Source organism: Halichoeres trimaculatus, unplaced genomic scaffold, assembly GCF_033239565.1.
Source record: "Halichoeres trimaculatus isolate MK-OKI-2021-1 unplaced genomic scaffold, fHalTri1.1 fHalTri1_scaffold_14, whole genome shotgun sequence".
In the NCBI taxonomy this organism is placed as follows: Eukaryota; Metazoa; Chordata; class Actinopteri; order Labriformes; family Labridae; genus Halichoeres; species Halichoeres trimaculatus.
The window spans coordinates 24,837,652-24,860,577 of record NW_027437192.1 but is presented as its reverse complement, the minus strand read 5'-3'; the positions used below and the strand labels follow the sequence as shown (position 1 = coordinate 24,860,577).

At 41.6% G+C, this 22,926-nt stretch overlaps 1 protein-coding gene across 5 annotated transcripts in view; it reads right to left on the bottom strand.

Moving 5' to 3' along the window:
• dlgap3 (discs, large (Drosophila) homolog-associated protein 3) overlaps positions 1-22,926 on the bottom strand; it is a 208,292-nt gene that overhangs the window by 16,838 nt on the left and 168,528 nt on the right. For 4 of the 5 annotated variants that reach the window (XM_074686306.1, XM_074686304.1, XM_074686307.1 and 1 more), the window contains 3 exons: positions 11,914-13,067; positions 2,604-2,636; positions 1,803-2,011 (listed from right to left, as the gene is read on the bottom strand). In XM_074686306.1, the coding sequence (XP_074542407.1) occupies positions 1,803-2,011; positions 2,604-2,636; positions 11,914-12,993 (1,322 nt within the window). In that variant the 5' untranslated portion in view covers positions 12,994-13,067. The remainder of the gene's footprint in view (positions 1-1,802; positions 2,012-2,603; positions 2,637-11,913; positions 13,068-22,926) is intronic. The other variant, XM_074686308.1, reaches the window with a different exon arrangement.

Here is a 22,926-nt window from a genome sequence, read left to right as displayed (position 1 = left end):
TTAACAGTAGGCCTGAATAAAGAAATGAAGGCAGGGCTGCACGACGAATCCATAAAATCAATAAAAATCGACAATGTTTTTCAATAATCGATGCACTGTTTGTTTGTCTTCTTCCTTTTTGACAGATTATTTAGTGGTCTACAACTAGCTGAAGGTACATTACCACCATCTACTGGACTGGAGTGTAGATTACCTAGGCTGTGGGGCTGTATACGCCACATGTAAATAGATCAACGTGGTGGAGGAGAAGCCGAGTCGGCAGGTGAGGGAAACGAGTAAACACGCGAATAATGGCAGAGCAGGGGAAAGACGTTGGCCCAAAAAATTCCTGAGTTTTGGAGTATTTCACGCCAAGTTAACCCACAAAAATGACCTTAAAACACAAACATGTTGGGCTCATTGATGACGACCCGGGGAGCTCAACAGTGTGGTGAGGAGCTACAAAATCTTACATACACTCCTTTTATATGTTGTGAAATGCATGGTATGTCTTTCAAGACTCGTTTTGTCTTTTTATTAAATTGTCACCCCGACCTGCAGGTGAAAAGATTTAGGACACATTTTTATTTATTTGCTTTTATGGCCCAATAAGTTTTTAATCTGATGACATAATATATTTTCTGTTATTTTCCCCAAACTGTTGATTCTTTAAGTGACAATACATTCATGTCATTTGTCAAACTTAAGATAAATTTAGCATCTGGTCAGTTTAATTATGTTCAAACATGTTGTTTCTTTGTATATATCATTAATCAAACAGTAGTCATCAACTAAAATAACAACGCATGCGTGGTTTTGCGAATTTTGCTATTATGCATTCTCATCCTTTTTTTTCCAGATTCATCGATTTATCATAAATATAATCGTCAGAGTAATTGATTACTAAAATAACCGTTAGTTGCAGCCCTTGTGTCAATCAAAACAAAGTTTTGCAGAGAGCAGAGCTGAGTGACAGAAGGAGCTCTCACTCAACAAGAGTTGGATATTCTGATTTACTACAAAGCATCAGCTCTTAAAGCTGCATCTTTTGCAACTGACTTCACACTTATTATTCCTACAATCAAGTGACATCCCCCTAGTTATTCTGTTTAAGCTTTCCCTTTTCTACCTCTGCTCTGCCATAACCACTGCTGCCCTGTAAAAGTGTTCTAACCTCCAGTCCCCCCACCACCACATCACCAACCTGCATGCTCTGACTGTTGGGTTTACAGAATGATCTTATTACTGCACGTCAAGATGAAACTGTTAGGAGATATGAGGCCAAAGTTTAGATGCGTAACACAACAAAATCTGCCTTTTAGAGCAATGAAATGTGAGTTGTCCAACTGAACTACACTACAGCTCGGGCCTCTTTCGGAAAGAGTATTTTTATCTACATGAAATAAGTTATATTCTGCAGCATGGTTCTGTTCCTGGGGATCTCTGCCCTTCAACGTGCATACGTGGAAATGCAAAGCCTAAGACAGGTAAACCAAACCCCCCTTTCTTTTTTTTTTCTAAATCTAAAAAGTTAAAGCAGAAAGATCAGCAGCAAAGACCCCTGGGGAAACAAGAGAGAAGGCATCAACGACATACTGTACGACACAGACAGAGGATAAAAGGAGGAGCTGGGGGATGTGGAGCGGTTTGCAGTGGAAGCAGGTTGAACAGGCAGACTGAAGCAACTTAATACGCTCAGTCTGACATTTGTCTACTGAATTTGTGGAAGGTAACCAGCTGAACTGTCAGCTGATGAACTGTGGGCTGAGCTTGACTTTGCAGCCTGCCTGGATTAATGTTACGCTCAATTTGTGAGGTTTGACCTTTGATCCATGCTGATAGAGCGTCTGAAGGCGTCCCTCTGTGCGATCAGGGTGGACTTGGGCGAGGCTTTGGGGCTGGTGTCTGAGTCAGCGCTGTCATCATCACCCATGGCTTTGATGTAACTGCCGCTCCGCATGCGGCGACACGGGATCTCCCCTCCGCTGTCGTTGCCACCACCGTACCCACCGCCCCAGTCTTCTGACGGGACCTGAAACACAATCACATCCGCACAAACATTGGCAGAGTCATGAGTTAGTACGAGGAGCACCGCGGGGATTACTCTGCAGCTGCTTCACACAATTATGTGAGTGTAAGTGAACAACCATGTGTAATAACGGTCAGACGTGGTTGTCGTCAGATTTTAATGGGTTAAACACAATTTGACTTTGTTAAACGTATACATTCGCATTCTTCTTCTACTTCTACCGTTAAGGGAAAAAGAAACAGATCAAAATGAGATTCATTAGTTTTTGGATATTGAAGATGTTTTCACTGCAGCGATGGCAGCCTCCTCTCAATATCCCTGATTAATTCAGACTTCTCAAAACAGAAATATATTTCATCTTTGAAAAATATTTCATACCTCAGACAGACGGAGTAAGATGAATCACACATTCAGTCATGGCACACGTGCATCGGGTGTAGCGCAAACACCAGCAAAGATAGCCAAGCATGCTGATGAACACCCTGAGAGTGCACACACACACACACGCACACACACTCGCTCACACACACATGCACATGTATGCATTCATGAGGGGTGTGGTAAAGGAAAGAGAGAAAGGGACAAAGGGACTTACAGAAAGAGAGAAACTCTGACAGCTGGAGAAACACTGACACAGAGAAGGAAAAACAGCGTAAGCAAAAAGCCGACAGACAGAGAGCAAATAATAAAACAACATACACAAAAAAAAGAGCAGGTGAACCAGGAGAGAGGACAGACTGACAAATTGTAGGCAGACAGATGCAAAGGGTGACAGAAGAAGGAAGAGACTAGTTGTGACTTCAGCGGGCAGAAAGCAGAGAGACAAATGAGCAGATGGATGAGAGTCTGATGAGAAAACAAAAGCAGAAACACAGAAACACAAACCAGGTAAGAAGCCGAGAAGACAACAACACAGGAAACCGATGAGGAGCAAATAAAACAAACACAAATATGGACAGGTTCCCATGAGGGCTTTCATAATCAGACTTTTAATGGGTCATAATCATTTCAAATTTTACACAGCAACACATGAAGCTGCTGATGACTGATTTGTAGAGTTGTATGTTCTGATTTGATCAAATTAGTTCATTATAGGGATGTTCTAATCTGATACACTGGTGAGTATCGGCGCCTGATGTGGCTATTTTTTGGAGAATTGGACAGTATCAGATTTCGTTGCGTGACCGGGACTGATCCAGTTTTCACATGTTTTTAGCACCGTCACACTTTATGGCTGTTGTAAATTAAACAACATTGCAAACAGTGTGTGTGGAACTACTTCTGTTCAGAAAGTGCTGATAGTAAAACAGCATCTTTCAACATTTGTGAGTGAGTGTTCCTCGAGGAGGAACCAACAGGGGCTCTCTTTAATACAACAAATAAGAATTGCCATTTACAACAGAATCACCCAACAGAGTACAGGATTTAACAGAGAAAGGTATAGTACCATACTGTATCGGTATCGGATTGATTTCAGCAAAACATATCATGAAAAAATCAGATCCGTAGTCAAAAGATCTGTATCGGACATCCCTAGTTCATTACATCTTTTGAAATTCACAAATTCATAAAAAACTCATTTGTGTTGAACCTGAACATAAACAAAAACAAAGCTTTGCAAAAAAAAAACAATTAAAAAAACAATCAAATGAGTTATCAACAGTCAGGAAAATGACATGAATGTTTGAAGCATTTCTTTCTGACAACCTGATAAATGAACATCATTATACACTGATCACTTATAACACTATGACCATCTGCCTTACTGTACACTTATAAAGCACATTCTTCCTCTAACAAAATGAAATTTATTCTGTTACGAGATTCCAGCTCCACGTCTTCCAACAAATACTGCACAAAAAGATCGCTAACAGTGTGCATGTAGAAACATACATCAAGCAATCTGAATAAAACCATGTATGTAGGGTTGATCCACTGGTCTAAGGTGATGATAACAGCAGGGGAAACTGGTACTCCAGAGCTGATGCTGCATCAGGTATCACATTTTGAATTGCTGAGCAACACTTTATTTAATTTTTAGCACTTTTTGTTCAGATGACATTATTGTGGTGCACTGTGTTACAATTTGATGGACTGTAATGTTGTGCTGCCCCTTTAAATAAATAAATATAAAACTGTATATTATGTCTCAAAAAAAGAGTCTAAGAAAATTTGCATTGCTCCTCCTCTTGCCCTTGTATCACAGATTATATTCTTCCTCTCTCTTCTGTCTTTGACTTCCACTATCTTTATGCATTTATGCATTTATTTTAGGTTTATGAACATCAACAACTTTTGTGTCCTTTTAAAATTTCAATTCTGGGGTTGTTTTGACCCTGACAAGACACAGACTCCATGAGTCCTCCAAGACATGCTGTCGTATCTGGCATCAAGATGTGAACAGGTTCCTTGAATCCTGTAGGAAACAAGGTGAGGCCTCTGTGGGTTGGGTTTAGTTGTCCTGCGTATCTCATAGATGCATTATCTGACTGAGATCTGGGGTATTTGAAGGTAAAGTCAATACTTTGAAAATGTCTTGTTTCCTCAGGCCATTTTCTTCCTGGTTCAGATTTGTTATGAGGATTTCGTTGGCGGACAGCGGTTAGCATGGGCAGCTTGAGTCGTCTACAGATATGCAGCGGAGAGATGAGCACCCACTAAGAGGAACAGTTTTCGAGATCCCCTGAACCTGAACCTCTCACAGTTTGTCAAATTTCCTCTCATTTTATCACTGGTCCATTTCCCTGCTCCCAACCCATCGACTCAGAGGACAAACTGCTCATTTCCTACCTCACACACCTCATCCACTGACAGATGCTATTGTGCAGAGATAATTAATGTTATTCGCTTCCAGCCAGCGGTCAAAATGTTATGGCTGAACAGTGTACTCGTTGCTAATATTTTGCTACCTGTGTGGGGGCTAATTGCTAAATTAGTCCAGCAGTCCTTAACAGGTCACTGACAGTCTAATTGAGCTTTATGTAATGATTCCTTGGCTCAAATAACCTTTAAATTCAGTGATAATGACTTATGGATTCAACGTCCTTCCACAGACTCTGGATTCAGTGTTGTTATGAAAAAGTACAGCTTGAAATATGAAGCCAGATGAGGAAACAGTTCAAAGTTGGATGCAGCACTGAAACCTTGTGGTTTGGCATTCTGTACAAAATGTAAATATTTGTTTATTCCACTTTGTGTGTGCACCATTTGATCCCACTTCTTTTCCTGTAATGATGAAAGCTTTACAGCGTTTTTGCAAATGCTGAGCAGTGTGTAGTCTCACACAAGCGTGCAACCAAATGAAAACACCTACACACACCGACACACACACACACACAAACACAGTCAAAGCCCCGGGGTTTAGCATCCAGTTGAGTGTGTGTTTTTAAGGTCATCACTTAAAAGATGATTCAGCCTAATCTGCTGATCCCCATGGCCCTCTACTATCTCGCTCATTTTCTCCTCCTGCTCTTTCTCTCCCCGTCTCACTTTGCCCCTCGGCTACCATCACTTCCTTTATCTCTGTTCTCTCCCAGAGCTAGCTCTGCTATCTCTGCATCCCTCTACCTTGCTCTTTTCCCCTCTCGATCTTTGTCTCTGGCTCCCTCGCTGCTTCTGTCTTCATTTCTCTCTGGCTTCATATTCCTCTTTTTTATCTGTTCTTATCTAACGGGCTCAGGCCGAGGGAAGGGAAAGGCTGAGGGAATAGAGAGTGCTTGGTTCTGATGCAGCACATCGTGATTGCGGTTGACACCAGGGGAAGAAACCTTGCATGTTTCTCTGCCTCTGACCACAACACTTCAGACCTGTGAAGATTTGCCCCTTTCTTCTTCTTGTGTTTGTTTTTGCTTTGAGCAGCTTCTCTTTTTTTCACCCTGTAGTGCAGCAAACGTGCACGATGATGACACAGCGTTGACCCACCAGTAGCCTGCTAGCCTCTGGTTGAACCTGTTTAAAGGCACAGCTTTGTCATATGTAAACCCGTTTAAAAATTCACCACATTTCCAATGTGCTCCTCTTTCAGGGAATCACAGCGTCTTTCAGACACTGTGATGAAAGTCATTGTGTCTGTGACTTTCAGGGCGCCCCAAACTTTGAAAACTTTGTTTGTGTCCTTGACTGAACTGAAAACAAATCTGAGCAGGCTTAAGCTGTAAGCTGTTTATAAAGATAAAATTTGAAGTCAGTCAAGGAAAAAATGGATCTCCTCCATTTTTTGTGTGTGCTATCCTGTAGTCCTGATTAGACTTCAGATATTTGGGATGTGAGAACTCTGCCTGCTCATATTTTCTGCAAGACGACCATTTTAGACAACTTGAAAACGTTTTCACATTCTAATATGAGAGTGGGTAAAAAGTTGTTTGAGCACCTGAAATAAATTCAAACCTAAATGTGACATGTTTTATGAAGTGAACTATCAGCTTTGGTGCCAAGCTTTAGTGTTCCTACAGGACTTATGAATTCCACCAGTTTTACCTTTAGTTGTTGTTTGAGAATAATTTGTAACTCAGGATGATGTCAACTAAGGTTTTCGGGCTGCATCATAGTCTCAATGTAAGCATAACCTTGCAGAGCAGACAGACCTGCCTGATTCAGTTTCTGAACTCCTGCAGGTCCATCTTGCCAGGCTCCAATGGCCAACGATTTCATTCAGCTAAATTCTGACAGGCCCAATCAGGGAAGAGAGGCGGGAGCTGCAGGAGCAGAAGTGACGTCAGCAGACTTTCGTACTTGTCAGCGTTCCTTTGATTCTTAAAACAAATTTATAAAAAGGGAAGCTGTCGTCTAATGCCTTTTTCACAGCTCGTGATTCAGTAGTTGTTCATCTATTGTTTCTTAGAAGCATCGGCTCACATAAGCTACGTCATACAGTGGCTTGATGTGGACTGGTCCGTGGTGAGTGTGTTAATCAGAACAGTCATCCAATCACCAGCTGCTGATTTTTTTTAAAGTCCCGCCTCTGAAAACAAATCGGAAGAGCTGCTACCCAGATGGACTAGTGAAATGTTTCCGTCGCGGTTATATGAAACTGTTCGTCAGTCGTGTCAGGTTAATGTAAGCATAAGCTCCACTGAAATCTCAGACCCAGCTCTCAAGTGGGTGTATAACATAGATTTAGATAAATGGACATAGTCTCTCTGACGCCAGCCATTTCAGAAAGAGGGTTATGAAGCAAATTGGATGGCGCATATTGGAATTTGGGTGGGCTTTGGGTCTCCACAATAACAGCTATAAGGTGTACGTCGTGAGCTGAGCTATGCCTCTGATTGGACGAACATGTGATCATAATATCCCCTAAACTGCTGAGTAAGAACAAATTCTCCACCGCACAGTGTGCACCGATAGTGAGATGAATGATTCAGATAGTAGACATTTTTCGTACCAGGCTATAAATATGTTTATTTCTGGTATGAAACCAGTGTTTTTGGTTTGGTGTGTATGTGACTTTCAGTTCTTCCAGAGCCAGCCTCAAGCACACACTCACGAAACAACAAATTTTAGCACTTCCACATTGCCTCATATTTTTAGACTGGTTTTCACAGCGCATCTTATTGAATGATGGAAAAATTTGGAGGATGAATCAGAGAGTTTTACAGGCTATTTAATGTCAGCAACTTGTTCTCTGAAATTACGTTCATTAGTCACATATGAAGACTTTGATCTGTACTCCTGCTGTTTTTTAACACTAGAGGAGAGATTTCATGTGCACAATAACAGAGTACTGCCAAATTAACTTTTGTTGTACTTGGCTAACTTACCACTCAGTGCCGCTGTTGGTATTTCATACTGTAGATTGAATACTTATTGAAATGACCCTTAAGTCTACATGGTACAACCAAACATAAAACCCGAGTCACCAAACAAAAAAAGTAGTAATATGGAGTCTAAAGAGGTTCTTGCATCCTAACTTAAGACATTTGGTACAATTTGTTTCAGTTTGTCGCCTGCTGGATTTATTACTGATGTTAACCCTCCTTTTAAAGTCCTTGTTTCCAAGGCTCATTGAAGTATCTGTCTCTTCGTCATTGAATCCTCCCTTTTTATCCACAGGCTAGCAGCTAACATGGTACATCAATTAGGGATGTCCCGATATTACATTTTCACTTCCGATACGATACCGATACTGCAGCATTGAGTATTGGCCAACAGCGATATTAATCCGATACGATATCAGCATTAAACATGCATACTTTTATTAATTATTTTGTAGTATGTCTGTCATGTTAGAAAAGGCTTGATTCAGTGATATTATTCAAACAAAGAACAGTAGTCAGCAACAGTAGGTATGAGGAAAAACTGACCCATTTATTATTAACCAATGGTTAACAGAAATTTTAACATTAAACATAAGAATATACTAGTAATTAAATAAAATAAAGAATAAATTAGAAGACCCAGAAAATAACCTTAATAAATCAAATAAAAACAGCAGGAGCGGAGTCTGGAATGGACTGCTTATATTGGAGTACTTATATCGGAGATTTTAGATACATTACGATATAATCCGATACTTGTTTTTTTTTTTGCTGATATCGGACCAATGTCCTATATCAACATCGGACTGGGACACCTCTAACATCAATGTCAACAGGTAGTCCAGATTAACTAATCAGATTGTCATTAGACTAAGTATTAAAATGACAAAAGTGAAAAAGAGCTGAACAGAAATGCAAAGCTGTGTCATATTTCCTTTCTCTTCAGGGACCACCTTCTCACAGAGGTGGTTTGTTGGTGGGGAATTATTTGAAGCTGCTTTAAAACCAACTGTTAAAAGTACCACATCAGTCCAGCTCAAGATGTGTGATTTCAGGGCAACTTTTCAAAACAGTTTCATGCTTTCAAAGCTGTGTTTTTTTTCCTTTAATGCAACATGTTAGTCATCAACTGTGAGCCACTGAGAAAACGCTCCAATGAAGCGATCTATTGAACAAGCTGTTTGACTTCTGGCATCACTTTCAATGTTCCTGTCTACACAAAAAAGTGTAAAAATCTAAAAGAACTGACAGTGATTGAAAAACTAGCTTAATCAATGCTGCACAGATGTGCAAATCAGAATCTGCTGGTTACCCATTACATTCACCTGGTTTAGTCTGAACTACTCGTAAGAAAAAGAAACGATAGCTATATCACTGTGCAAACACTCTTTGAGATCATCGCTGACTCATATTTGTTACGGAGCCTCTGATTGGTCAGCAGACTCACTTTAAGGCAACAGGAAGTGGCTTTGTGAGCAGCCAGCAGGGTTTGATATAGATTACTAACTATCCATCAAAGTTCCACTTTTCTCTGTGTCAGAGTTATTACACACATTCATCCACATCCTCCGATGTTTATGCAACTTTCTGCTCATGCTCATGGGACAAATTTATAGAAGTTGTAGAGATTTACCCAAATTACATGGGATGATAACAGATGAGGGACTGAATATGTTGGAATTTGCTGAAAACGTCCCAGTTTCCCAGTAGGACTGCTTTGTCTAGTTATTAAAGACTCAGCCTGTATTTGTCCAGTTATTCCAGCAGAGAACAGAGCTTTAGTTTGCAGCTGTTGATTCGGATCGGTGGCTGTGCCTCTGTGAGTCCAAAGGTTCAGAGCTGTGGTGTTGACCTGAGCAGCTCTGTATCTGCAGCCACAGGAAGCTCTTTGCTCTGAACTGAGATCAATCCGGCTGACTGCAGCACATCGAACCTCAGCACAAAATTCACTCGACATGCTATCTCCCCCCCTTCATACAAAAACTGCAAGTGACACCGGGGAACATAACAAAAGCTGCACTGGGCAAGTTTATTTTCGTGTCCTGAGGTGTGAAAGTGATGGTAGCCTCAGGCACTGAGGCAAATTGTGCGGGCGTTGTCGTTTAAAAAAACACATACACTCTCACACACTCTCACACAACCGTGCTCCCTCAGTCTCTTCTATCAGCAGACCTCAGCTGTGTCTAAAGGATGAGAGTTGGAAAAACACCAGGGACTCCTGTGGCTACCTGCTGTTTCCGTAGAAACACAGCCTGCGTGACAGCTCCACCTCTGCACAGCTGGAGGTTCGTGCGGGTGTGTTTCTATGTGTGTGCTCTTTCAGCTGATTTTGTTGGTACACAAAAACAGCCTCTGGCTCTTCCTATTAAAGAATCTATGTCTAAATAAGAGGAGGGAAGACCAGAAAATCCAGCTGTTGGATTTTTAGGCACACAATGGTGAGAAGAAGAAGGATGCAGTCTGCTGAGGACAGTGGGTAAAAATCTCTGTGAGGGGGATTTATAGTTTTCAACTTTTAAATCTTTCAAAGGCTATAGAGGTGTGAAAGTTACCAAAAAAACATTTTTTCAAAAATCAAAGCAGCATGGACATTTCATCGTTCAGTCAATGAGCTCTCTCGGGTGGATGTTTAATTTCTAAACCTGGGCTGATTGTGTTTGATTTTACGTTTCACATCATTATTTTTCTGCTATGAAGAGTTCTTAGTGACTCAACAAGGTACCAAACACCTGCACATGGACTGATAGATGCAGCTGTCTGTACAATCTCACACATTTTCTATTTAATTTATCATCTTACCTTTTCGTTTTTGTGGGTAAACATTTTCCATCATGCAAACATTAAGGGTTTAACCACAGATGTTAACCACACACACTGGAGCTCTTTTTCATCATTGGTACATTCAAACATGTACTCTGAAGCATTGCTGCCCCTAGGGTCTGATGCTAGCACATTGATATGCAGATTAGGGGTGGAAGAAAGACATATTCTAGTTATTGAAATTAGATTTAAATACCAGCTGAGTAGCAAAGTCTAGAGGGAGAAAAACATCCTGGAAACAGTCAAAACTGAGCAAAATTTATTCAGTATGGCTAAACCCTGTCAAATGAGTGTGACCAACGTGGCTAATGTTTGCAGAGTGAACATCACACTCCTCTGTGTGTGTGCTGGTTACATGTTGCTTTGATCAAGTTGGAACATGGCAGTGCAACCAGACACAGCATATGAACAACTTTATGTCTTATATGTAAATGGCAGTGTCAAGAGTTTAACAAACTATACTTCCTACGCTTCAATAAACTCCCTCTGGAAGGGTTCTCAAAACACGTACGGCGGACAGCCTTCTCCTTCTTCTCCCTTTTTTTTCTCACACTCACAATCGTTTACATCTGACTCTCCATTAGGCAGACAATTACGGTGATAAGGAGATTAGTAGACTAGGTTGTAAACAACACATCGTTCGGGTCTTGATGACGAATCAAACGAAAATGAAACTTAAATTCCACATCATGATGAACCTGTCCACCCCATGCACTCAGCATTTGATCGCGGAATATTAATTCAACTATCACCAAAGTAAAATCTGTGTAACACAATGGCAGATTATGAAAGTTATAAAGGTAGTATTCTGTTGTCTTTTCTTTTTTGGTGTTTGGAATTAATAAGAAGACTTAATTAACAAGGAGCACTGGTATCCTGCAGTGTATGTCAAAATGTAGTGCGATGGTTGTTAAAAACTAAGTATGGCACAGGACAGCCTCACCACAGATGTAGCCATCGTCTTTAGTTAATCAACAACCTTTGTGCTGACTACAAATAATTTATTCTATGACGAAGAAAAAAGTCATGAATGAATGAATGAATGATTGGGAGAGGTTGATATTTGTACTCGCACACATTGAGAAACTACATCTACTGAAATTGAATCAAACTCTAAAGGAATAATAATCTAAATCCGAACATGATAGGAAAGGTGAAAGGATAACCTCAATCACACAACATGTGCTCATTCTTATGTCCTTATACTCTGCCACTTTGCAGGATTTCTCTTTTTGCCAAAGCTGACAACTCATCAGTTCATAAAGAGCCTGATTAACCAATGATCACAAGCAAACACTCAGTGTTAGTAACAAGCAGGTGAACACATACCTGTAGGTAGTGGAAGGTCCTCTCCTTCATCTTACTCTCCACAGGCACTAGGGCTTTCTCATAGTTTCCTCCCCTTGAAGGGTACACCTCCCTGGCCTGACTCACAGTCATGGCTGACCAGGTGCTCCTTTTCATGGAGTGGCCATGATGCCCATGGTGTCCTCCTCCCTCACTCCCAGCCAGAGCCATCGTGTTACAGGCCATGCACTCCCCAGGCAAAGGCCCACCACCACGATCCTTGGGCCTCTTCATGGTGAGCTCCTGGATGGCCGCATCCAAGCTCTCATGTCCACTGGGGTACCCTCGTCTGCCGCCACTGACAAGAAAGCTGCTGTCACTGTCCAAGTTGTCGTCAGAGCTCCACCAGCCCGCTGTCCTGCTGCGGTGGCGTCTCCCTGATTCGTGTCGAGAGTCTCCGCTCTTGCTACGTTCTCGAGACTTGTTCCTCCTAGTAGAGCGGGACTGGTGGCCTGAGTAGTGGCCTCCTCCGTCCTCCCCTCCACTCCTGTGGCCTCCCCCCCTCTCTCCTCGGTAGTCCCCACCCCCTCTTGTGCCGTTGTACTCCCGTTTAGATGGAGCCTCCAAGGAATGGGACTTAGCAAATAGGCGCTGTACTGAGTTGACCAGGTGGCGGATACGTGAGGGGCTCTCACTTCGAGGCTCAGCACCCCCGCTGGTGGTGCGCTGGTACTGCAGTGTGTGGAAGCCATCGGGATGAAAGGGCACCTGTTTCTCAAACTGGTCCATCAGGTTTGGGGGAATGCGGTGCATCTTCCCTCCGTGGCCTGTGGACAGGCACTCTTCACAGGAATCAAACGACTGGAGAGGTGGGTGCTGGCTGGGATGGGAGCGGGGGAAGGTTCCCCCTCCAGAGTGGCTGTGGGAGTGGGAGTGGGAATGATGCCTTTCCAGTGCAAGCGCCTCAGCTGGACCTCCTGGAGGGTAGAAGTGGCCATCATGACCTTGGTAGTAGTCCCTCCCTGGGCCGTCACAGTCCTCAGGGGAGCAGTGGCAGGGGCCTCCTCCGCCACCACCGGAGGAATGCTGGGACATGCTACGGCTGACATGGTACCCTTTCATAGGCGCCGGGGCGTGGTGGGCCGTCCGGGCCGAAAGGGGGCGCTGTGGGCGTGACAGGGCTGCACCGGTCTCACCTGTAAGCACAAAATAGTGTTTTAGGACATACATCTGTATTTTTTTATTTCTTTTAAACAATGTCAGCTTTTTTTGCTTTATTTGAATGAAATGACTTCACAAACTAAGACAGACACATATTTTTAAAATATCTGTTCTCTGTTAAAGGTAGGATTTTCCTAAAAACAAAATTACAACTTTTACAGGAATAATCCAGCTTAGTCATCTCCTATGGGCCTCTATACATGTGTGTCGGTGTCTGTGTCTGCCTCAACCCCTCTTCCACCTGTATGTTGATGTTTTGGTTGTATCAGGATGTTTGTGGGCGCAGAGTAAACATGGTTACATCAGCCAACGAACCCAGTGTGCAAGTGATTTTGCATGTTGATAGCGAGTTGACAGAACTACTCAGAGCATCTACAATAATGGACGTGGATTAGAGGAAGAAAATAACAACCGAAGTGAAACAAAATGCCAGACAAATAGAGCTTTTTCCTAAACAATAGTGAAGCTTGGCTCGGCTTTCACAAGCTTTTGGGCACTTGCCAAATAACCAAATATCCATGGTTAGCTTGTGCTAACATGTCAAGTCAGGTGCACGGCCATTGAGTCTCCCCCACGTGGAAACGTGATGCTACAGGTGGTTGCTGGGCTAGCGAGTATGTTCACATAGTCATGGTTGGAGGCAGTGGGTGTGCGCTGCCTCTGGCACTGAGCCAAGGAGAAGGAGCCCAGTTTGAATGTTGTGTTTACTAAAAAAATCATGGAAATTCCTGCAGACCCTACCTTTAAAAAGATTTTGTAGGAGCCAAAGAAAAATTCACATCTGAGCTCCTCATTTGGTAGAGATAGAAGATTAGCCACTTGCGTTTACTTGAAAACATTTTATACACTGAAATAACAGCTTCCTCCCAGTCTAAAAACATGCAAACAGGTTCATTTGTGATTCTAATTTGCCCGTAGGCATGAGTGTGCTTGTCTGTTGTCTGTCTCTGTGTGTCAGCTTGGTGATTGACTAGCGACCAGTCCAGGGTGAACCCCGCCTCTTGCCTGAAGACAGTGGGGATGGTCTCCAGCCACCCTGAACAGGACCCTGAACAGGATAAGCTGTTAAAGGTATACGAAATGATGAATGCAAATTAACCTGTTTTTAAAAAAAGGAAGTCTGAAAAAGTCATGTTTTGCAGAAGAGAAAGAGACGATTTTTGTTTAAAATTACCAAGTGTAATATCACCCCTCAAGAGCATTCAAGAAAATAAGTATGTGTCGACATGTAGCTGTAACCAAGAAAACATAACTGATTGCACTCTTGCAATCATCGTTTTTCCCTCATCACACAGATATGTGTGTTGATGCTTATGTTATGCTGAACTCCTCACATCACTGTTTCCTCAATAGCAGCTGAGGCTTCAAGCTTAATGATATACACAAGAAGACACTTGAGTTATACTCGTGGTTTTAAACTGCTCAAAGCAGATGTTTTCTGATTCTGAATAAGGCTCCACTGTAAATAACCAGTGTGACGGCTCTGCTCTGTTATTCCCACATGTGAGACTTGAAGGTGGGCGGTGCAGTGGAGGGAAATTCACGGTACAGCTTTCAGATGAATCACAGCAAAATTAATCGAATTTCAAGACTCATGTCCAGATTGTTGTCTCACTTCTGTCAAGTGGCCAGCTAAACAAAAGTGAAAGTAATGTTTTTCTCTTACTCTGATTAACATTTTTATTGATTCTGCTCTTCATTTTTTACCCTAACCACAGACAAACAACGTAATAGTGAGCATTCATTCTGCAAGTGGCAATAAGCAGCCACAGACGGCTTCCTTTTCTCATTCATCTCGAAAACTGTTGTGCTGATAAATCAAGAATATTAGCCTTCTCCTTCTCTCTATCTCTGTTTTCTCAGTTTCTGTCCTGCTTTCCTGTTTCACACCTCCACTCTCTCCTTTATCATCATATCCATCAGCCCAGCACTCCTCGTTGTCTGTTTCTTTCTTCTCAATCCCCGCAGGGAGCCTCTGAGCATTCACATGATTTACAGCGGAGGAAAACAGTGTTTTTATTGATCACCTGCATCCTAATGTGGGGAAGACAGAGTGGCCGCATGCACCCGAGCATTTTCACGAACCTCTTTGCGATCAATTACAGAGATAATTCGCTTTTTGAATATCAGCTTTACACAACATGATTCATAATATCCAGGTGACCGAGCAGGAGCCAACTGACTGCTGCAGCCTCCGAGGAATAAAAGTGCAAGAAAGGAGTGGATCATCCCAAGAAAACAAATGCAGGAATAAAAATCAATACACCTTTCCAAGCTGAAGCAAGGATGTGGAACGGTGTAAACCTTATCTCTGTGTGCGGTGAGTCAAAGTAAACAGAACTGAAACAGGATAAACTGTTGCTTTAAGTGCTTTTCTTTCCAACGGCACAAGATGAAAGCAGAGATTAGGTTTCAAATGAGGTAATCATGTATTTTATTGTACTGGCATTAATTGCTGCAGCAATAATCACATACTCTAATAACATCGCTCTCTGCAAACTATGTAATGAATCACACACACAAAGCCTGTTTATGAAGCACTCGAGTATTTCCCTTCATTTCTCGATTTGATTATACTGAGATGAAATTACAGGATGAGAGTAGGAATCGAGCGGCTCTGCTGGGTGGCACGCTCTCAACTCCTGGAAGTGTGTTTTCGCTCACGTTCGTCAGCTTCCACACAGGGACGAGAGAAAAGGGGACAGATGCTGGGATAATCATTAAATAGAGCGTGGCCTGTTTGGCTTGATTGGCTGAATGAGCGCCGCCACCCAGGAAGCTCACCCACAGCCGGCTGTGTCATTGGTGTGGCCGTGACGACGGGCCTTCCCAAGTCAACGTCCCACTGTGGACAGATTTTGGACAGCCGTGGCACCGCAGCAGACGGCTGTACAGGGCTACACTCAGTCGAATCACATCAGTTGACAGCGTGTCTCCTAGCAACTGTGGCTCAGAAATGTCAATCAGCCTCTGTCGTGGGAATAGCCGACCCCAAGGCCACGAGGTGAGGGCCTATTTCCATCAATGCAACAAAAAACAGAACACAAAAGATTTCCTTTGCTCAAAAAGACGATTCAGACTTTAATTAAAACATCTTATTGCTTCAACTGAATAGATATGAAATGATTAGTGAAGATGAATATCCTCAGCAGTGTGTCCGTGCGTGTGTGTGGTCCTGTTTGTAAATACACAGCAAAGTGAGCAGAGCCTCTCCGCCTGCAGGAGTGAATTAAAACATGTTCTGTTTATTATGAACTCATGGCTTTGGAGCAGGCTGCCGGCAAGTAGCTGTCAATCCCAGCGTCACACGTGCACACACGTTCCCGAGCGCGCGCGCATGCTTCAAAGCCATCTCTGCGCAGACACAGCTGAAGAGATAGAGAGGTCTCTCCATGTCTCCCTCTCAGTCTCTCCTCCTGACCTACTTCGATCCATCCTGCAGTCATGTCTTTCCTTCCCTTTGCTTTCCTCTTTTCTTTGTTTTCTGTTGTTTCTTTTCTGAGCTGTCGGTCCGTCTGGCTCTCTCTCAGCACTTCTGTGTTGAGTTAATTGAAAATTGTGTTTCTATTCTTCATCATTGGGTCTCTACAGATCTGTCACTCGACAGTGTTCTCCTTCTTAATATATTTTAGATATTTGAGGCACTAGAGTAAATCACTTCTTTACCCCTCAAAATTCCAGACTTTTCTACAACCCCTCCTTCTATACTCTACATCTTTTTGTTTTTGACTATATTTTCAATCATTTAAAAAAACAAAACCTTCCTCGCCTCTCTGCGCAGGCAGAAATGTTCAGAAGCCGCTCAGTCGGGAGTTGGAGCAGTACAACACGCTGTCATTGTTTAAACACTGCCTGGCATCAACGTGATGTTACAGAGGCTTCAGTCTGGAGCTCTTTCATTTTAAATATTCATGTGATCATGCCAGCTGCTCTGACCCACTTTGCTAACAGCTGAGTCTGCCTGCTCTCTGACGTCTCAGTGAGCAGTGGGTCAAAGTGTGTTTCACTGCTCTGGAATACTGGAAATTCAGCAGCTGAGTTAAAAGTACTTAGACATACTTTTATAAAGCAGTGTTCTCGACTGTCTGGAGACAGGATGGCCAAAAAAATGTCAGTTTAAATTGAAACAGAATAGAAGACTAGAAGTATTTGGTTAGCTTTAGGGTGCAATCGAGAAGGCGAATTCCTTTTAAGTCAATATTGTAAGATCTAAAGATCTAAGTTTTAGATTTTGGGGAGAAAAGGAGGAAAATAAAAAATGTGGCTGTATGAAGCTGTGTTTTGCAGTCGGCTAGCTTTGGTCCAAAGGCCCTGACATACTGCCATTTCAAGGTGGTTATTTACACCCCTGATGGGCCTTGTCTGCAATGCACACAGAGGCAACTTTCGCACAAAGTCATTCAGCCTCCAATCCTCACTTGGTGGTGCTTTCTGAGGCAAATGATGAGGTGAGGTGGGGAGTGGGAGGCTTGTGATGCCAACTTAATAGTGCTGTGTTCAAATGCATGTCTGAGTTTGTGTGTATGATATTTCCTCCACTGTGTGAGTTAACAATCACTGTCTCTTCTGAAAGACATGATGAGCATATGGATTCAGTTCACATGGTTTTGCAATGCTTGTTAGACTTTAGCTGTAACCTTTGGTGTTAAAAATGATCCCGATACAGGAATGCCAGAAAAAAAATAGTTTTGACAAATCATTTTATTCAGTTTTACCATAAGTTAATTTTTTTCAACTAATTTATGTATCTGGCATACATATTTCTTAAAGCAGACCTCTGCCTGTTTCTAGATTAAATAAAATAAGGTTAAGTCAGCTGATATGAAGCCTACCACATTGAGCTTAACAGATCAAAAAAGTGTCACAGAGGTTATGTAAAGTTTTACACCATCTATGCTCAAATGCTAACAACAGCTAGCTTGACTCTATCCTGTTAGTAGGTATGTTGTGCTAACATGCCAAGTCAGGTGCACTGCTCTTAAGTCTCTTCGACCTAGAAACACAATGCTACAGGGGGTTGCTAGTCTAGTGAGTGTGATCACGCAGTCTCGGTCAGAAGCATTTGGTGTGTGCTGCCGCTGGCACTGAGCCAAGGAAGAGGAGCCCAGTTTTAAAGTTGTGATTACAAACATGTAATTAAAATTCCTGCGGACCCTTTAAGTGTGTTATGACGTTGGAGTTTAATGTGCAAACTTACTGAAATATGTCAATCCAAGTTAAGTGCCATGTTTTTACTTTTGGTTTTCACGCTAGTGCTTGGCTAAGCTAACTAGCTCTTTGGTAGCTTCATTGTTAATGTAACGTGACAGTGGCATAGATCATCAGCAAAGAGTATTTACCAAGTTAACAAACTTTTCATTTGGAAAAATAAAAACTGTTGTTATTACTTTAAATGGAGTTGTACTTTGCCACAAGAACTGGAAACAGCAACACACAATTGTCGGGGGAGGAGACAAAATTCTTGGCAGCTCTTGAAATAGGGGAACGCTGGAAGGCAGATGGTTGTGTGCCTGAATACTGGCTTTGTTTGACTGCAGACACAATGAATGTGGAAACAGCTCGGTCAGGGGCAGATATGCCGACTCATTTAAAATAACCAGAGGATGAACTGCACAGTCTTTACAGACTTGTAGTTAAACAATGAAGAACTTTTCATTAGTCTGGAATCTGTCCATATGTGCCAGTACAGTAGACTTCAAAGACGTGATTAACTACTGGAGCTCTGCACTCCCATAATGAAGAATGAGACTGACAATGGCACAATGTATAAATATGGGTAAGGAAATAATAGAGCATTGGCTCAGCTGTTTGTTGGCGAGCACTCACTTCTTTGCAAGCCAGAGAGACGTGCATGCTGGGAAACTGGCAGAAGGGCTGATTTGCTTTTCTCAGCTTTTAGCCATGAATGGTCTATTTTAATATTTCCACTGCCTGTCCTCACACTCACACAGACACACACACACACTGCTCCAACAGTCAGGCTACCGTGGCTAACCCATTGTGGTCCAGAAAGAATCGAGGGTGATGGAAAAGATGGGCCATTTCAAAGGTGACCCACAGCAGACAACAAGTGAGGCCAAATAAAATTAAAGCTAGGAAATGTGAAAAATAACAGATAACTGCATAAAGTCTAAAGAATGCGAGGCACCTCGAGGCCTTCACCATGTTTTCATCTGTTTGGACTGAAGATATGCAAGTGCACAAACTTGCACGCTGTGGAAACGAGATTAGGCGTTGGTGAAAATGGCTGACAATCCCCTAAGAGGAAGAGAGAAGAGCGATAGAGGAGGAAAACATAGCAGACATGCAGCACAAAACTCTGAGAGGAAATGCTGGTGTGAGAGCCTGAGAGAGTGCAAGATTGAATGTGGGTGAGAGGGAGATGATGGCCACAGCACAGGGGAAATATGCTCCCATCATAGGGGCAAAAATTGAAGAGTGCCTGGGGGGCAATTCCTCTATCTTGCTCCGTGAGTCTCCTCCTCCTCTTGCCCTGTTTTCTCATCTCTCATTCTTCCCATATTCTTTTGCACAAACTGCCATTTCTTATTACCCTCTCCTTTCTCCACTCCCCTGTTCCCCATTTTTACTCTTCTACTGAAACACCTTACAGACACCTCACTGTTCAGCTTGTTCTTTTCTAGGTATTTGGGAACATGTTTGACCTCTTTTCACTGAACCTGTAAATCAAAAAAATTATCAGTTGACACCAAACCAACACTCAGGGATAACCTGAACACACGTCATAACAATCAATCTGTGAAATTGGTATAAATATTGCTTCAGGCTGGTCTTGACATCATGACATGACAGTTACTAGCAAAGATGTGTGATTACCCAGAGGATCTGATGGGCACAAACCAACACTTGTGGAAAAAAGTGGAGCGACATCCTGTCCTGCAATCCAGACAAAGGCAATAGAGCTAGTGAGTGCATCTCTTCGTTGCCAAGAAACGGTTCCTATAGAAGTGTTTCTGACCATAGACAAAGGGGAGCCCTCCTCACCTTGTATGGTTTCTAGTTTGAATAACCACCCATTTACTACATATTCCTTACTTAATATTTTTGCTGGTACTCCACAAAAGAATACAACAGTTGGTAGTTTTACATGCATGCAGACTAAGGTCACAGCTGGGGATCTAGCTCCAAAGATTTGCTCTTTATGTGTCTTACATGCAATGCCTGTTAATTAAATTGCATGGCGTTTGTTGTGTTGGAGCACAGTGACCCTATTTCTCATGGTCATCTACTTTCTGTTCAGGGTGAAATTTGCTCACACTGAACAGCAGACCCTTCTGAGACCTGCCTAGTCCAGTCGAATCCAGTGGGCCTGATAGCAATTGCATAATCTACATGTCTCAATGGAGCTACGCTTAGTTTGTTCTCAGCCTGACTAAGCTGTTTAAATGCATCCTAATAGTCTGATCTTGTACTGACTAAACTCATCGTCTGATTTTTCAGGCTGTATGTAAATGTACTGAGTGATGTCTTATGGATAAAAATACACAACATAGACTCAGACAAGTGTTGGAAATGAACTATAGATAGCATCCTAGCTGCTGTATCTAGCAGTAGTGATAGGGTTTGCTGTGACTTCAAGTGCTTGTGATACACCTGCTTGTATTGGTCAGGAGTTGTCTATATTTGGCCCTCCTGTACGGTGGCCCTGAAGGGCAATGGAAAAAAAATATTTGAAAAGAGCAAAATAAATTTCAGAAGCACTACTACATTTCACAAACCACAAATATATTTCAAAATAGACAAATACAATTGACAATACAAAAAATATATTTCAAAAATGCAAAAACATCTCTACAATCTTACCGATCTCAAAAAAGTTGAATCCATCAATTAAATTTCACTGATCAAAAATTAATTTCACAGATCACAAGATCAATTTTACCATCACAAAATAAATTTCACCAATTGCCAAATAAATTTCACCGATCACAAAATAAATTTTACTGATCACAAAATAAATTTTACCGTTCACAAAATAAATTTATTTCTTGAGCAGTGAAATTTTATTTAGGATGGGTGAAATTTATTTTTTGATGGGTAACATTTATTTATTTTTGTGATTCGTGAAATTTATTTTGTGATCAGTTACTTAAATTTGTGATCCATGATTTTTATTTGCATGCATTGAATTGTTTTTTTGTGTGTTTATATATATATATATATATATATATATATATATATATATATATATATATATATATATATATATATATATATATATATATATACATATATATACATATATATATACATATATATTTGTGGTTTGTGAGATGTATTAGTGCTTCTGAATTTTTTTTGGTGCTTTTGAAATATATATTACCATTGCCCTTCAGGGCCACCATACACCTGGGTTGTTTAACAGTGAGTTTGTGTATCACAATCATATTATGTGTTCATGCTTTTTTTGTCTGTGAAGTGTTTCCTGTATAAAGTTCGGGCTCCTGGTGTTTTGTGCTTTCTTTCTTTTCTACAAAGAAAGCTGAAGGCATGCCTGTACTTCACTGCAAAAGTTAGGTTGAGTCCACATTTTCAGTGTTGTGATTTCCATCGAAAAGCTTCAGAACACAGCTTTAGAAACCAATGAGTGATGATCATTTATAGTCTTTGGTGAAACCCAAAAAGGAACAAAACAGCCTCTTATTTAGCAATCTAATTCTCTTTGAATGTGTATAACATCACTTGACAGCCCTGAATTGGCAAGAGAAGCTACTTTTCTGTATTATATTACAGGCTGAGCCAATCTCAGTGATGCCTTCTTTTGAAGAAATTTAATTCAATTCTTTAAAGACTTAAAAATCATGCATAAACCCTGTTATAATAAATCAAAGTTGACTGTTGATAGGAAGCTGAAACTATGCTCTCCAAAGCCAGATTTGAATGGTTCCTGCACCAAATTACAGACCACGTCACTCCCTAAAAGGAGAAACGGTCTTTCCTTGTGAGATTGAAAGCATCTCATTTACCAGATATAGGTCATTTTACAGTAAGTGTGTCATCTTGAAAATGTGGGTCTTTAGTGCTGGAGCAAGTCAGAAACACATCTTAATGTTTACAAGGCTCTCCTCTGTACTTTCTGCTGCAACAAACTCTTATTTTCACAGAGAATACACACAGGCTGCAGAGTAAGCAAATCCTATTTGACCAAAGCTATCACATAAAAAGGAAACTCAATTACCACAAATTGTTCGCTATAGTTTGGGTAAATTTCCTCCTCTTCCAAGGAGATATGATGACTTTCCTTCCTGTTTTCTCATCTCACCCGCCTTGGAGCTTTTACTGAAATCAATATTGTTTCTCTTTTCTTAAAACAGCTCATCCTCAGCCAGAATTCAGTCGTTTGATTCAGTGAACATGATGAAGAAAGGCATGGAGCATAAAGCTGTATGTTTATCCCACTGAGAACAGCCTCAGAGGGCCTCTGACTGTGACTTAATGAGAAAGAAAATACCAACACCACTTAGTAGATTGCTGCTCATTTGTAATTGGCCTAAATTTTTTCTCTCTACCTCAAATAACATGAGAGGACATTATCGGGATATTAGACATGGGTAAACAGAAAGCAAAGCCGATGAGGGGGAAGCGTAACAGGCTCATTCAGAGGGTCAGTCATTAGATAACCTCCCACTGGAAATCTGTAATGTTTATGCTTTTACTCTGCTTTGATGTAACACACAGGAGCTCTGTGTCCATCACTATGTTTCCCTCTCTTTATCAGTGTGAATGCTTTTCCCCTCTTTTCATCTTCCTCTCCATTTCTCTGCATTCCTTTACACACTCATCCTTTTTGTTTTTTAACTCTCCCTTCACTCC